This window comes from Chelon labrosus, assembly GCF_963514085.1.
Source record: "Chelon labrosus genome assembly, chromosome: 12".
In the NCBI taxonomy this organism is placed as follows: domain Eukaryota; kingdom Metazoa; phylum Chordata; class Actinopteri; order Mugiliformes; family Mugilidae; genus Chelon; species Chelon labrosus.
In genome coordinates this window covers 12973316-12987776 of record NC_140345.1, presented here as the reverse complement: position 1 = coordinate 12987776, position 14461 = coordinate 12973316, and the positions used below count along the sequence as shown (strand labels likewise).

Sequence of the window (14461 nt, the reverse complement as noted above, 5' to 3'; positions counted from 1 at the left end):
GGGAGTGCAGTTAGGTTTTTATGTGCTGCCCCTTCACCCACCCTTTTTCACCTTTAATAGGCCTTACCGTGGTTAATTATAGTTTCTGAGAAAGAGGTGTCAGATTTTAGTCAAAGACCATTTCTCTGTGTGTTAAATGGAGTGTGACTCCCAAGCAGAGGAGCAACAATTAGGCCACAGTTTCTGATAAGTTTACAAAGACCTATTCATCTCAGCTCAGTATGAAAACAATTGCTCTTAACAGGCAAACTCACAAAAGCGGTTCCCTCTATTATGTGTTGATTACAGGTGATTGGTTACTTTGAAAAAAAAAAAAAAAAAGAAATGCCCCTGGCCCTTTCTGAAGCTGAGGTAGCCTTTTAATAAATACCACAGACCATGTATTGTTTTGGTCACTATTCACCTTTGTTCATTCATCCAGTGCAGGTATGTATGTATTTCAACAAAGAAGACCCTAAAGGAGCCACCTTAACATGAATCTACAGATAGAAATATCATGAAAATAACAGAAAGGCTGCAGTAATGACTTCGTGCACATGCATATCAAAGTTTCCCATTCAATCAGACCTGTTGGTGGCTGAGGCAGCTAAAATCTGCACCATGAAAAAGGAGAGCGCCCTCTGCTGGAAAGGCTGTTCGCACTAAGCTCTTGATCTCGAGCATCGCCATATTGACGTCCCAACAACGCTGAGAGGTAATCGTGTTATTTAATCGCAAATCGTCGCAGGTTCGGAGCCACCGCCGAGTCTTTCACAAGTGAGGAGAGGCTGGGAACAAGTAGCACGACCGCGGTGCCATTCTGCCGCTCGACCACAGCCTTTGTAGGATGTTTTTTCAAGGCGTTGTCAGCCAGTTGCCTCGCCAGCCAGCCAGGCAGGCTATTCACTCCCCTAGCTAGCTAGCTTAGCACTTTTTAGCTTTAGGAAATATATTCTTTCGAAGCTCGCCGTGTGGTTTTACAATACGAATTCGGGTTCGAGGGGCGATTTGACTGTTTTGACGCGGACTGCTTATTTCTGGCCGGTACCGTCCCACAATGAGACCGAGGGCTAGTTGTGACTTTCCACCCGGCTTTTCACTCTGCTGTTGACGAGCTAACGCTAACCAGCTAGCATCGCAGCCTGCTGCCCGGCGATAGCTAGCCGTTAGCTCCACTGCAGGCCTTGGGCCACAGAGGGTTCGTGCGTACACTCACCTTTTCATTAAAGTATTAAGCGGGCAAACTGGCTATGACTGAACGGGACTCCCTTTACCAGAGGCAGGCCATTTATCCATTTGCTGCTTTTTTTTATTTTATTTGTACTCTTTATTTTAATGCAGCCTTCTCGTTAGCTGTGTTGGTTCGCGTACGTTGGCTCACACAGTTTGCTCATGTTTGCTTAATTGACACCATTGATTTTAATCAACCTACTTTCTGCCCTTTTCAACAGGAGATACTGCTTTGTTGTAGCCCCCAGTGATGACTGTATTGAACCCTGTACCTCCTGATTAGTCTGGTTGGATGCCCTCATTAAACATCCAGGTTTCTCCCATTTCATACGCCACTATAGTTAAACACATTATAGTTACCTCTGACTTGACTTTAGCTTAACTACATATGTGTATTTCAATATGCAAACATCATGCTGTTTTACGTTGTGGGGAACATTTGAATTGTATTTGGAAACTTTCCATTAGTCCAACATGCTGTGGAGAAAGTGTGGGAAAAACAATTTCATAATAAACTATATTAAAACTTAAATTAAAAATATGTCTGACTTCTGCATACTATGATAGATGACTGGTTTCAACCCTAACCGCAGGTTTCATGTCTGTGTGCCTACATAGCTTTCTTACCGTAAAGGCATCTCGGCTGCTCTTGTTCCTGTTCATCTGTCAACATTATCCTGGAGGGAACCTCCCAGGTATAGTCTCATGTCTAACTCCATTACCTTATATCACACACATTTACTGTTCTTGAATAATAACAGGGTAAAGTAGTGGCCAAAACATTTAGTAGTGATTTGCAATGTCTCTGTTAATACTGTAGATTTGTGCCACAGAAAGTTAAATGTTTCTGTTTGTCTTTTTCTGTCTTGTTTTAGGAGATTTAGAGAAGATCCTGTGTAGAATATGTCTGGCCCTGTTCCAAGCCGCTCTCGAGTTTACCCTGATGTAAACACACAGAGACCTCGGGAATACTGGGACTATGAGTCCCATGTCGTTGAATGGGGGTAAGGCAAAGGGGAATTGTTGGTGGGCTTTAGTTGTATTTGCTTTGTTCTGCTTTGTTGGTTAAGCCTTTCTGGCAGCATTATTAACTGAGGCTTTTTTTTTTTTTGGTACAGGAACCAAGACGACTATCAGCTAGTCAGAAAACTAGGAAGAGGAAAATATAGTGAAGTGTTTGAAGCCATAAACATCACAAACAATGAAAAAGTGGTCGTCAAAATACTGAAGGTATGGAGATCAGCTGATCGTGTATGTTTTACAGTAAAACAAAGGGTCGCACCATTTGGCACCGGAGAATTTATATGCTTCGCAAAACTGTTTCTGTTCGCAGCCCGTCAAGAAAAAGAAAATCAAGAGAGAAATAAAGATCCTGGAGAATCTGAGGGGTGGCCCAAATATCATCTCACTGTTAGATATCGTCAAGGATCCTGTGGTAATTGTGTTTTCCTTTTTAAGCGTTGTGACATTTCAGGACTTGCAAGGTTTTATACATAATAACTTCTACTATTTTTTTGTTCTCTTCTTTCTTTTTAGTCTCGGACTCCTGCTCTGGTCTTTGAACATGTGAACAACACAGACTTCAAGGTAGTTATTAATGCTCTTGTAACTTGTAGTTTTGAATTTGTGGATGTTTTTTAATTATTCAAATGACTCATCATTTGTGTTTCTTTACAGCAATTGTATCAAACTCTGTCTGACTTTGATATACGGTTCTACATGTACGAAATCTTAAAGGTAAAAAAGCATTGTTACAATTTGTCAATGTGTCCTTTGCATTGGCTGTTTGATGGTTAATTAAAATATTCTCACGTTCTCTTATTTTATCTGGTAGGCTCTGGATTATTGCCACAGTATGGGGATAATGCACAGAGATGTCAAGCCACACAACGTAATGATTGATCATGAACACAGAAAGGTAACAAAATACATGCAGACATTTTTCCATCATCTGTCTTGTCTTTCACACCAGCTCAGTACAAGCCATAAAATATATTCAACGACTTCTCTTTTCATCTTTCAGCTCCGTCTAATCGATTGGGGTTTGGCAGAATTCTACCACCCAAACCAAGAGTACAACGTGAGAGTCGCGTCCAGGTACTTCAAGGGACCTGAACTGCTGGTAGATTACCAGGTGAGGCTTCTGAACTCTTTTGTTCATGCCGGTGTACGAGATGGTCAAGGGCAATACAAGACATATTATAAAGAAGAAAGAATTGATATTTCTTTTCAACATCGCAGAGTAAAGAAACCACTTCAAGCCTTTCCGTCTTCTTTGTTATTTGTAGATGTATGACTACAGCTTGGACATGTGGAGTTTGGGTTGCATGCTCGCCAGCATGATCTTCAGAAAGGAGCCCTTCTTTCATGGTCATGACAACTATGATCAGGTATGAAGAATCTGTTCTTTCAATTTTTTTTTTTTCGTCGATTCTATTGTGGCTGTGTTCACGAACCTTGTGGCCAAGAGAGGCCAAGCCTGTTTTTTTTAACATTCCACCATAGACTGTATTTTTAGTTTTACGCAGCCACACCACAGTCTTCTCATACTAGGCACTGGCCTCAAGGCAACTCTGCAAGACGTCCTGGGATTATAAGTCTTTCTCAAATTTATCTCGATAGTATTGCACAAATATTAATTTATTATTAATCTGTGGCCGTTTGCTGCGCTGAATGTAAAACACACTTGGTATGGATTTAAGACTGAACCAGTGGATGCAAGTCATGACACATTTTACTCCCTTGTATAGAATAGGATCTTCTTGAAATCGTTTTGGATCTCGTATTAAATCACTTTCTTTGTTTGCACCTGTTGATGATAGAAGATAAGATAAGAAGCTAGTAATGATAAGGATGTCCCGATGCCGCTGTCTGGCAGGCTTAAGTATTTGGACATGAGCCAAAACCAAGTATCGAGTCAGGTACAGTTGCAATGCAGTAGGGTGGGATTTTTCCCGAGTGTCGAGGTCTTTTGACAGCTGTTTTGATGTCATGCTCCTCGTGTTTTTCTTTGTGTAAGAAGCGCTCTCTTCCGGTGAACTTCTCAAACTGAGCAGTATAGATGGCACCTTTCCTGCAGAAAGCTGGTATTTGAGGCCAATGCTAGCATCATGCTACGCGCTCATAGCATGTAGAGCATGCTCTACCAGCAGGTCGTCACATCATGCAGTCTTTTTATAGGCACAAGCAGCCTAAGGAAGGACACTTGTGAACAGCCAGTAAGCCGGCACCTTCCACTTCCTGCCTCCTCCTTCTTTTTGTGGTTCTTTATTGGCGGTGGGCAAACCAGCCTGGAGGTGCATTACCACCACCTTCTGGGACTGACTACTTGTACAGTTAATTACATTGCATTTCCATAAAGGGGCTTTGGGTGCGGATGTGTCTGATCTGCATTGCAAGTATGAGAACATGAGCACAGTGTCTGACTCTGTACCGGTGCATCTCTACCAGAGAGAGTACAGTTTTTAGTAATTAAGTCGGCCAACATTAATTAAGTCAGCCTGATTAATGATCAGAATCCTTAAACACAGTCTGAAACTGAAATAAAAGCGGAAATGAAAAGTTAGAATTTTTCACTTTGCTTTACGTATAAAGAAATGCCTCACGGCTCTCCTGTATTGAACATGGCCCCATCAGCTAATTTCTGGCTCCCCCTTTTCAGAAGAAAGCAAATCAATGGATCGTCCCATCCACAAACCAAATTAAAAGTACAGCGATGACAATGTATTATTTCCAGTTGTTTCAGTCTGGTCTTGTTTTTCTGTTTCCTATCTGCCACAACTGTTGATATCATAATTGAATCGGTTATAACTGAATAATAATAATAATAATTTTGCTGATAATCAGGCAAACTAATTAAACTTCACAAAGACAAAACACCCAGGCAAAAGCAGAGCAGTGTAGTTTATGCGGTTCGTTACAGTGAGGAGTGCAAGACTTGTACACTGGGAAACATAACAACCATTTAACCAACACATGGCTGAACACAGGAGAGCCAGTTCTTCCTGTTAGGACTCAGCTCCTCACCTACACCAAAAGGACAAGGGACATTCTTTCGAGGTTTTGGGTTGTTAGAGAACCACTAACCATGGTACAGGACATCACCCAGGCTAATCCGAATGCTATCTTCTAATTCAGTTGAGTATTGGGTCCTTAACAGACCCTAGACATGTAAGTTTCATGTGGGCAGCTCTCGCAGGTATTCCAAATGAAACTACAACTCCCCCCCCCCCAGTCGTTTAGGACTGACGAAGCCACTTGTCACTCAATGTCTTATGAAGTTTTTTTTTTTTTTTTTTTTTTTAAAGTTGTTGACTAATGTTTCTCTTAATGTGCAGCTTGTGCGAATCGCAAAAGTACTCGGCACAGAGGACCTGTACGACTACATTGACAAGTACAACATTGAACTGGATCCGCGGTTCAATGACATTCTGGGAAGGTACAGCATTTGTTCACCTCTACTATGTATTTTGTCCCAGGCTTTGGCTAATGAATACCTCACATCAACAGATGAACACTGATGTTTTTTTTTCCCCTCTCTCTCGTTTGCACGCTTTCTCTTCTAGACATTCCCGCAAAAGGTGGGAGAGGTTTGTGCACAGTGAGAACCAGCACCTAGTCAGCACAGAGGCTCTAGACTTCTTGGACAAACTGCTGCGCTACGACCATCAAGCCCGCCTCACGGCCAGAGAGGCCATGGATCACCCCTACTTCTGTACGTTTGCCTTTTTTTTTTTTTCTTTACAGCTTGAGTGCATTTCTTCCACATTGGCTCGACTGTGTCGGCCATTGTATGTGGTTTGTGAAGTTCTCATGTCCGTTTTTTTTTTGTCCTCAGTTCCCATCGTTAAAGATCAGGGAAGGGGGGCCACTCCTGGAGGGATGGCTGCCAGCTCCACTCCAGTCAGCTCTTCAAGTATGATGGCTGGTCAGTATTACTCTTCTAGTTGTCTTCTCGCTGATTGTTGCTTGACAGAAAAACTGATTGTGAGAGGTTAAAAACAAAGTTATTATTTGTAATTTGCCTTTTTTGACTGTAAATTATTAGCCTCTTGTAGCCAGACATGATGCTGCTTAGCCAGAGTCTAGTAACATGCCACTGGTATTTTCTATATGGGGAGTTTGTCAACCGATACTTAGGGAGGAAAAACACCTCTGTGCACAATTGGGATAGTACAACCAATCATGTGACGTATGCTTCTTGACTAATACCTTAATCGCTGCTCAGTTCATCCTTTAAAGTTATTTCACCGTCAATATCTTTTAACTGACACAAGAGTGAACTATAAACCTTTTGCTTTTTTGTAAATATCATCTACTTGTGTATGAGTCTCTTGTGTCCATCACTGCACAAAGCGAGAGATAACACTTTAATTGTCCCTGCAGATCTTTCTCTTTGTGGCAACTAAGAAAAATATCTGGAAACGATCTTCGATGGTGACGTGTAAAAACAAGCATTTTTTGAATGATTAACCAGTCCCCCGTCTCTCCTAGGCATCACCTCAATGTCCTCCTCGCAGCCACTGGCTAACATCGCTGGATCACCCGTCATCTCCGCCCCCAACACCCTGGCCACACAAGTCCCTGCAGCCACCGGAGCCCAGCCCTGAAGCCACTTCCTCACCTGTGTTTATGTGTGCTCATGGCCATGTCCTGCCTAGCTCTCGACGCGGCCCAGGGCCATGGCTCCCCTTTTTATGTTGAAAATAACAAAGAAGAAGATTTAAATTGCTTTTCACATTCAGTTATATTTTGACACCTGGACTTGACAGAAATGTATTGTTGCACCTGTCAGGATTATTAGAGTAAATTTGGGTGTGTTACTTGACAATGCCATTGTCTAGAAATTCTAATAAGATGTAGACATGAAGAGAATGGATAATAAAATTTATTTTGTATGTTCCAAATATACAGTCTTGCTTGAAACTGTTTGATGGGGATCCTGCTGTATTACACTGTGAACCTTTACACAACTTCACAAAAGCAGAGTAAGGAATCTGGCGTGCCCCACCCAACAGTGCTCGCTGGTTGCACACGATGTAATGTGCAGGAGTCGTTGGTGTTTTGAAGTTGTTAGATGCTGTTGCTCTTTAATTGGACTTTTGTAGATATTCTACAGTTACTGTCGGGTAGCCACAGATTGATCGGCGTGGAGGGAGACGGCGCCAAAAAGGCATCGCCGAGTTTGAAGGGACGCTTGCCCAGCAATCTTGAGTCAAAAGAGACTTGAGGAGGAAGACTCGAAACCCAGAAAGATAAACCGGCGTCAGACTTCAACACCCGACGCCGCACCAGAATCAACATCCAGAGAGCAAACCCATACTCTCCCAAGACTGACGGATGCCTAGGACTGTCAGGTTGCATGCACCCAATGCTGAGTTTCACAGGGTTAATAGGTCGCCAATTTTATGTTACTTTCACTTCTGTATGTGTACGTATGTGTTCATGTTTGTTTTTTATGACTTCTCTTACACTTGATTTTGATTACATAGACAATTTTGTAACTTTTTTGTTTTATGTTGGGAGGAGTCATCACCTACAGAGAAACTACTTCAAAAATAAACAGTTTAAACGGGGGTTTTCAGGCGCTACATCTTATTGAATATACCATCTGTTGAGTTGGCAGCGTAAATTAATAAATTATTATTATTATTTTTTTTTTTATTAAGAATTTGCTGTGTTAATGACATAGTGGATTCCCCGGTTCGTTAGGGCCTATTATTATTTGATTAACTGGAGCAAAGCATGTGATCTGATGTTTTTCATTTTTTTTTAAAGAGAGCATGAGAACGACAATGTCTGTAATCATTCAAGTGTGTACACGTAGAATTCCTGAAGAACCGCTCCGGTCTGTCATAAATTTGGGGAAGAGGACATACCACAGACCATTAGGCTAAGTTGCAATGAAGTGGAAGGTTAGTCTGCATGACTTGCATGTGTCCTACAAACCAGGCACAACTGAAATATACATAGTTGCTCCCAGGGGGTTAACAGATTGCGACTACACATAAATGCCTTGTACCATTGCCTATGCAAACAGACTTTTGCCCAAGAGGCAAACTGACAATTTTGGTGCAAACCTGCGGTTTGAGTTCATTTACAGGCGTAGACTCTGTTGGATAGTCATTCACAAGCACAGTTCAGCTTGTAGCCTACTGCAATACTTCACATGAATCTCTGAGCCAATAATTTAAAACTCACTGTGACGTTGTGCTTTCTATTTAATCTGCAGACCTGTTTTTAGAAGAAACAAGAGGCCTCAACTAACCATTTGAAATTACGCTGCATTCATGTGATTCACCATTCTCGGAAATTAGATTAACAAATAACTTACTTAAGGGTTGTGTGCTCTTTTGGGCTTATTGTTGAGAGATGTTTTACTGATTCACCGAGACGGACACGGAAACACTTTACCCGTGGGTGCAGAAATTAATAGGTTCACAAGTTAATCCGATACAATGCCAATGTGCAAAAGTCAAAGTATTGTAATAAGAAAGTGGAAGGTTTGTATTCTGAGACGGAACAGTTGCAAAAAAAAAAATAAAAAAATGCAAAAAGTGCATATCATGTGATAGCCACGTAAATTGAAGTCACGAAGAAGCCAAAAAAAAAAACTTTTTTATATATAGAGAGAGAGTAGAGATATCTCCGATAGTCCTGAACGCATCAGTGTCCAATGTCCATGCCTGCTGTGGCATGTCTGGCGCTGCAGAAGTAACAGATTTCTAATCCTTTTGGAAAACTTGAACAAAATGGGAAAGCTGGGCTACATCTCGCTCCTAATAGCAGCGTTGGCGGCGCTGCTAGGAGAGAGGGTTTTCAACCTAAGGTAGGCTACTGTAAAAAAGAACAACAACTTCATGTTGGGGCGATGCTGCCTGTTATGGCGTTTGTTTTTCATTAGACGTGAGGTTTATGGCGTTCTACCATAATGCAAAACTGTTGCTGCAGGAAAAGGACCCTGGCTTCAAGGGAGCTGGTCCAGAAACACCTTCCCAACTGTGTTGAGCTCAAGAATTTGGGTAAGCGACGCCACAGCAAAATGTTACACTTCGATGCACAACACAGAAACGAACAACGCCGAGTGTCGTGCTTTCAGATTATGGCTCGGAGGATATAACGATTCTTGGAGACGGACTTGCCTTCATCAGCACTGTAAGTATTTGAGCTGGAGAGCAGCCAGATGTACACATTTGGGTTTGTTAATAGAAAACAACTGGAATAAAAATCCCCCCAGTAACACCACCATTACCCCATGACCTTTAATCTGTGTGACAAAACACTGTTATTTAAAGGAACACTATCTTATTATTATTAGTATTATTAGTATTATTAACCTTTAAAGTGTTTTTTAAGTACTGACATCAGCAAAAGTCTTTATGGTCAAGCCCTTGTATCTGGACCATTTTACAATCCACTGTCCCTAAACAATATAATTTATTTTGTTAACCGGGCATAACATGATGACCAGCCACAACATTAAAGCCACTGTCAGGAGAACTAAAGAACATTAACCATCGTGTGACAATTCAGTGTTCTGCTGGGAAACCTTTGGACCTGGCATTCATGTGGATGTTACTTAGACATGTCCCACCCACCTAGACCTGACCAGACACCCCCACCCCATAACAATGACACTCCTTGAAGGCAGCAACCATCCCCAGCAGGATGCAGCCTGACACAGGCACACACACAAAAACAGTTTAGGAACAACTCTAAAAAAAAAAAAACAGGAAAAACAGCACAAGGTGTTGACCTGGCCTCCAAATTCACTAGATCCCAAACTGATCTAGTATCTGTGGGATGCACTGGGACAAGCTTGATCCGCAGAGGCGCCTCCCGTCAACCCATAGGCCCCAAAGGCCCCCCACTAGCAACATTCTGTTCCCAGACACCACAGGACACCCTCACAAGGCCCATGACCGTTCTCTGATGAGTCACAACTGTTTTAGAGGCACAAAGGAGACCTACACAATATTAGGTCATAATGTTTTGCCTGATCAGTGTATACTTGAACATATTTTGTTTTTTTACATATTTTCTTAGGGTCTTCGGTTTCCTGGAATGCCATACTCGGATGTGACTGGAAAGATCTTTTCCCTTGATCTAAAGGATCCCCGGATAAAACCAGTGGAGCTGCGTATGCCAAGAAACTTTGATCTAGAATCATTCAACCCCCATGGCATCAGTTTATACACCGACCCAACTGGTAAAAGCACTTACATTATCACGTGCAAGTCTCTTTAAGGTAGCACCCGAGGGGCACAAACCCCAAACTACCGTGTGGGGCTTTCATATACGTCTGCAGATTGACTCTTTGTTGTTCTGAAAACCTAAAATAATAGAATCTAGTGATAACTTGGGAGTGCGACGGCTAACGTTGGCAACCGTGCATGTTGTCAGACATTGGAAAAGTTAATTTTCTCATGTTTTTATGTGTGGTTATTTCCATATGGAAGTCGTTCTCTGTTATGCAGTCAGCTACACCAATCTGTTTTCTGTGGTGATGTTTTTATGTCAACCAGCAACACAACTGTTTGCGTAATCTGAGCTATTGTAGCTATCATAGCGGGGAGCTGTCGTAGCAACAGAGACAGAGTAGCCTGCGGCAATCACAAGCGTGGTGGAGAAACCAGAGTTACTAATGTAACCGTGGATGTTGCAAATAAAAGGTGAACACTGCGTTCAGAGGAAAGGTTACATTCTTTAAGGGAAAGCGATCGAAGTCAAAGACAAACACTGCCATCAGTGTGGCTTTTCATTCTTAGAGAGTCTCCAAAGAGACTGAGAGATTGTAGGCGCAACAGTGTTTGTGTAATTACTTTCACTACCGTAGAGGAAGACAAGTTACACATTGTAGCATTTATCTTTTAGGGGGCTTTACAGTCCGCAGTTTTAATTAGAAGTTATGCGTGTCCGTTTGCTTTTTTACTCCTCCACATTCCTGTTTCCTTTCCCGCATTCCTTCTGAACAGTGCTTTCCTCTTTTCTCATATTTTGTCAGATGACGCAGTGTACCTGTTCGTTGTCAATCACCCTCAACACAAAAGCCAAGTAGAGCTGTTCAGATATGTTGAGGACAACCACTCCCTGCTGCATCTGAAAACCATAAAGCACGAACTTCTCTACAGGTACAGCGCCACAGCAAATTGTACCTAGAACGGACAATGTTTGAGATTTATTGGATCGGGGCGTGTCTTAATCATGAAACTAGCCCTTGCCATAGTATGATTTTACATAAAGTATATGCATATTACTGTTAAGATTTATGACAGTCATTTTTTTAAATTGTGATTTTTCTTCCCAGTGTAAATGACATTGTCGCAGTAGGACTGGAAAGCTTCTACGCCACCAATGACCACTACTTTCCCCATGAAATCATTAAAGGTTTTGTGGAGCCTCTTTTGGCTCAGCCTTGGTCTAATGTTGTCTACTACAGTCCCGAGGAAGTAAAAGTGGTTTCTGAGGGTTACTATATGGCAAATGGAATCAACATTTCTCCAGACAAAAGGTAAGAATGATGTGCGGGGCCGTGTGCGGGGCCGTGTGCGGTGCGTGGTCATTCTTGCTTCAGAGGTCTAAAATTCTTCTCATTTATAGGCATGTATATGTGGTAGATCTTCTTGATCACAATGTTCATGTGTTGGAGCGGAAAGAAGACAATTCAGTGGTCTCTGTGAAGGTAAATAAATAATTTGTTTTAACCAGAATCCAAGAATCAGTTATTAACTATCTTGTCAGAATTCTGAGAAACAATAACTGAATACTGTCACCCAAAGACACGAACTGTAGAATAGATGCAGAATTTTAATGTAAGGAAAGTTTTACTTAAAGGGAAATATTTAAAGTTCATTGTGCCAGTTTTTACATTCATCTGCAATGATTGGTGTCGGCTAAAGCTGCTGCTGTAATCCAACATTAACATATTTTATGTCTGCAAAGACTGTTAAGTAATCAAGAATATTTAAGACAAAGCTAAAACTTTGCTTCTTGTCATTAATGGGTTTTGAAAAAAAAAAAAAACATTAACTGTGCAAAAATAAACCACTGAGAATAACATCCCCTAATTCAAGTGAGTATCTAGTTGTTAACAAGGCATAGTCATGTATGTTTACAGTGGCACCAGCTATATACTTTATATTACATAATAAAAATCTAAACTGTCCCCTGAAGATGAATGAGGGGTGAAACGTCCTGAAGAACCCTTAAGGAGTTATTATTATTGTTTTAGAAACAAAAGGTGAATGAACTCAATGTGACGTGTTTCACCGAAAACTGATTCATTTTCCATATTAAGGAAATAAGGACAAAATCACTTGATTCTACAGTTGTCGTCCAAGCTTCTCAAGACACCGTGATGAGTGCAAAATAATAATGCCGATCTTCCCTCTGGCACCTCACCTCCAGTCAGTGGCTGTGGGTTCACTCTGTGACAATGTTGAAGTGGACCCTGAAACCGGTGACCTTTGGTTAGGCTGTCACCCTAACGCCTGGAAGTTTTACATGTCTGACCCCAACGACCCACCTGGATCAGAGGTTTGTCCTTTCTCTTTTAAGACGTTAAACTGTGCCAACATTACAAACACAGAGAAAATATCAAAAACCTAGTCTATCTACGTCTGAGTTACGCCAATCAGGCGTAACATTAAAACCGCTGACAGGAGAAGTAAATAACATTGAGCATCTTGTGGCAATACAGTGTTCTGCTGGGAAACCTTTGGACCTGGCATTCATGTGGATGTTACTTAGACATGTAGCACCCACTTAGACCAGACCAGACACCCCCACCCCATAGCAATGACACTCCTTGATGGCAGCATACACGCAAAAATGGTTTAGGAACAACTAAAACAAAAACAGCACAAGGTGTTGACCTGGCCTCCAAATTCACTAGATCCCAAACTGATGAAGTATCTGTGGGATGATCCACAGAGGCCCCTCCTCTCAACCCATAGGACCCAAAGGCCCCCACTAACAACATCCTGTTGTCAGACACCACAGGACACCCTCAGAAGGACCATGTCCATTCTCTGATGAGTCACAGCTGTTTTGGAGGCACAAAGGGAGACCTACACAATATTAGGAAGGTGGTTATAATGTTATGCCTAATCGAAAAGGTTCAAAAAAGGCAACTGTACTTGTAGAGTTTTTTTTAGAAGACGTTTCACCACTCGTCCGAGTAGCTTCTTCAGTTCTGGTGGACTGGTGGGAAGTCTGAGGTTTAAATAGGACCTCAGACTTCCCACCAGTCCACCAGAACTGAAGAAGCTACTCGGACGAGTGGTGAAACGTCTTCTAAAAAAAACTCTACAAGTACAGTTGCCTTTTTTGAACCTTTTTTGGATATACCATGACCTGGATGACTGAGAACCTTCACAGACTTATGCCTAATCGGTGTATGCTGAATATGTACTGGATATGCAGATGCACTCATTTGTACGAGCTCATCCAGTTTCTCATGAGTATGTACGACATTTCTTCAGGTCATCCGTATCCAGGACATTCACTCCGATCAGCCGACGGTGACTCAGGTGTATGAGGACAACGGCCAAGTGATCGTGGGCTCTTCTGTAGCGACGATCTACGGGGGAAAGCTGCTCATTGGCACCGTGTTCCACAAAGCCTTGTGCTGTGATTTGAAGTAGGCAGTATGCTGAGGGGAATAAAAGTTCACTCAAAGAGTTCTCGCTGTATTTTTCAAGATACGTGTACTTTACATACTGCAGGGCTTGTGTGTGTGTGTGTGTGTGTGTGTGTGTGTGTGTGTGTGGGAAGGGGGGGGGGATGTGTGCGCTCTATTATACTAGACAGGATCTGATAACAGAACCAGAAAACCTGTTAACTGGAGCGAGCGCACAAAGGATCCCCGAGGCGAGGCTGCGGGGCGAAAGGCGTTGACCTGAGCCACAGAGACAACGGCATATCTGAGCGCTGTGAAGCACTTGAAACTACTTTGTGAGAAGAACATACATATGCAGTTTACATGTTGAAAAAGTATATATTGTTCTGTATATTTCAGTGTGCATAACACAATAAAGCGAGTCATGCTGTGAGTATAGATTACATTGTGAAACTTCCACCGTCCTCAGACTTAGAAATGCGCACACATAATGGACCACTTGAATGATGTGTGTCCCAACTCTCCTTGCATAACTCAAGTTGTGCAAGCCACATCCAGTTTTCCTGCACAAGTATTCCTCGCCTGCTCGTTTTGTTGCGACTTCCCCACAGAACTCTGTGCAGTATGAACACT

The 14461-nt window shown here is 42.1% G+C and overlaps 2 protein-coding genes across 4 annotated transcripts; both read left to right on the top strand.

The window, feature by feature from the left end:
• The first annotated feature begins 628 nt into the window (after positions 1–628).
• LOC311497003 (casein kinase II subunit alpha-like) lies at positions 629–7779 on the top strand. Of its 3 annotated transcripts, none has more exons than XM_084557083.1 (15): positions 629–694; positions 1431–1522; positions 1828–1904; positions 2085–2213; positions 2328–2439; positions 2543–2644; positions 2746–2796; positions 2887–2946; positions 3044–3127; positions 3233–3343; positions 3498–3599; positions 5547–5647; positions 5775–5923; positions 6047–6136; positions 6703–7779. In XM_084557083.1, the coding sequence occupies exons 4-15, from the start codon at positions 2113–2115 to the stop codon at positions 6816–6818; spliced, it is 1179 nt and encodes a 392-aa protein (XP_084413209.1). In that variant the 5' UTR covers positions 629–694; positions 1431–1522; positions 1828–1904; positions 2085–2112; the 3' UTR covers positions 6819–7779. The 3 variants fall into 3 exon arrangements, with proteins under 3 accessions (XP_084413209.1, XP_084413210.1, XP_084413211.1); XM_084557084.1 differs by lacking the exon at positions 629–694 and adding an exon at positions 709–821; XM_084557085.1 differs by lacking the exon at positions 629–694 and adding an exon at positions 738–756.
• Positions 7780–8851: 1072 nt separating this feature from the next.
• On the top strand, positions 8852–13889 carry LOC311496788 (serum paraoxonase/arylesterase 2-like). The gene is made up of 9 exons (XM_084556773.1): positions 8852–9037; positions 9160–9230; positions 9308–9363; positions 10255–10417; positions 11213–11339; positions 11516–11719; positions 11809–11890; positions 12616–12744; positions 13692–13889. Exons 1-9 carry the CDS (start codon positions 8961–8963, stop codon positions 13851–13853), a joined length of 1071 nt encoding a protein of 356 aa, XP_084412899.1. The 5' UTR covers positions 8852–8960; the 3' UTR covers positions 13854–13889.
• The last annotated feature ends 572 nt before the right edge of the window (positions 13890–14461 follow it).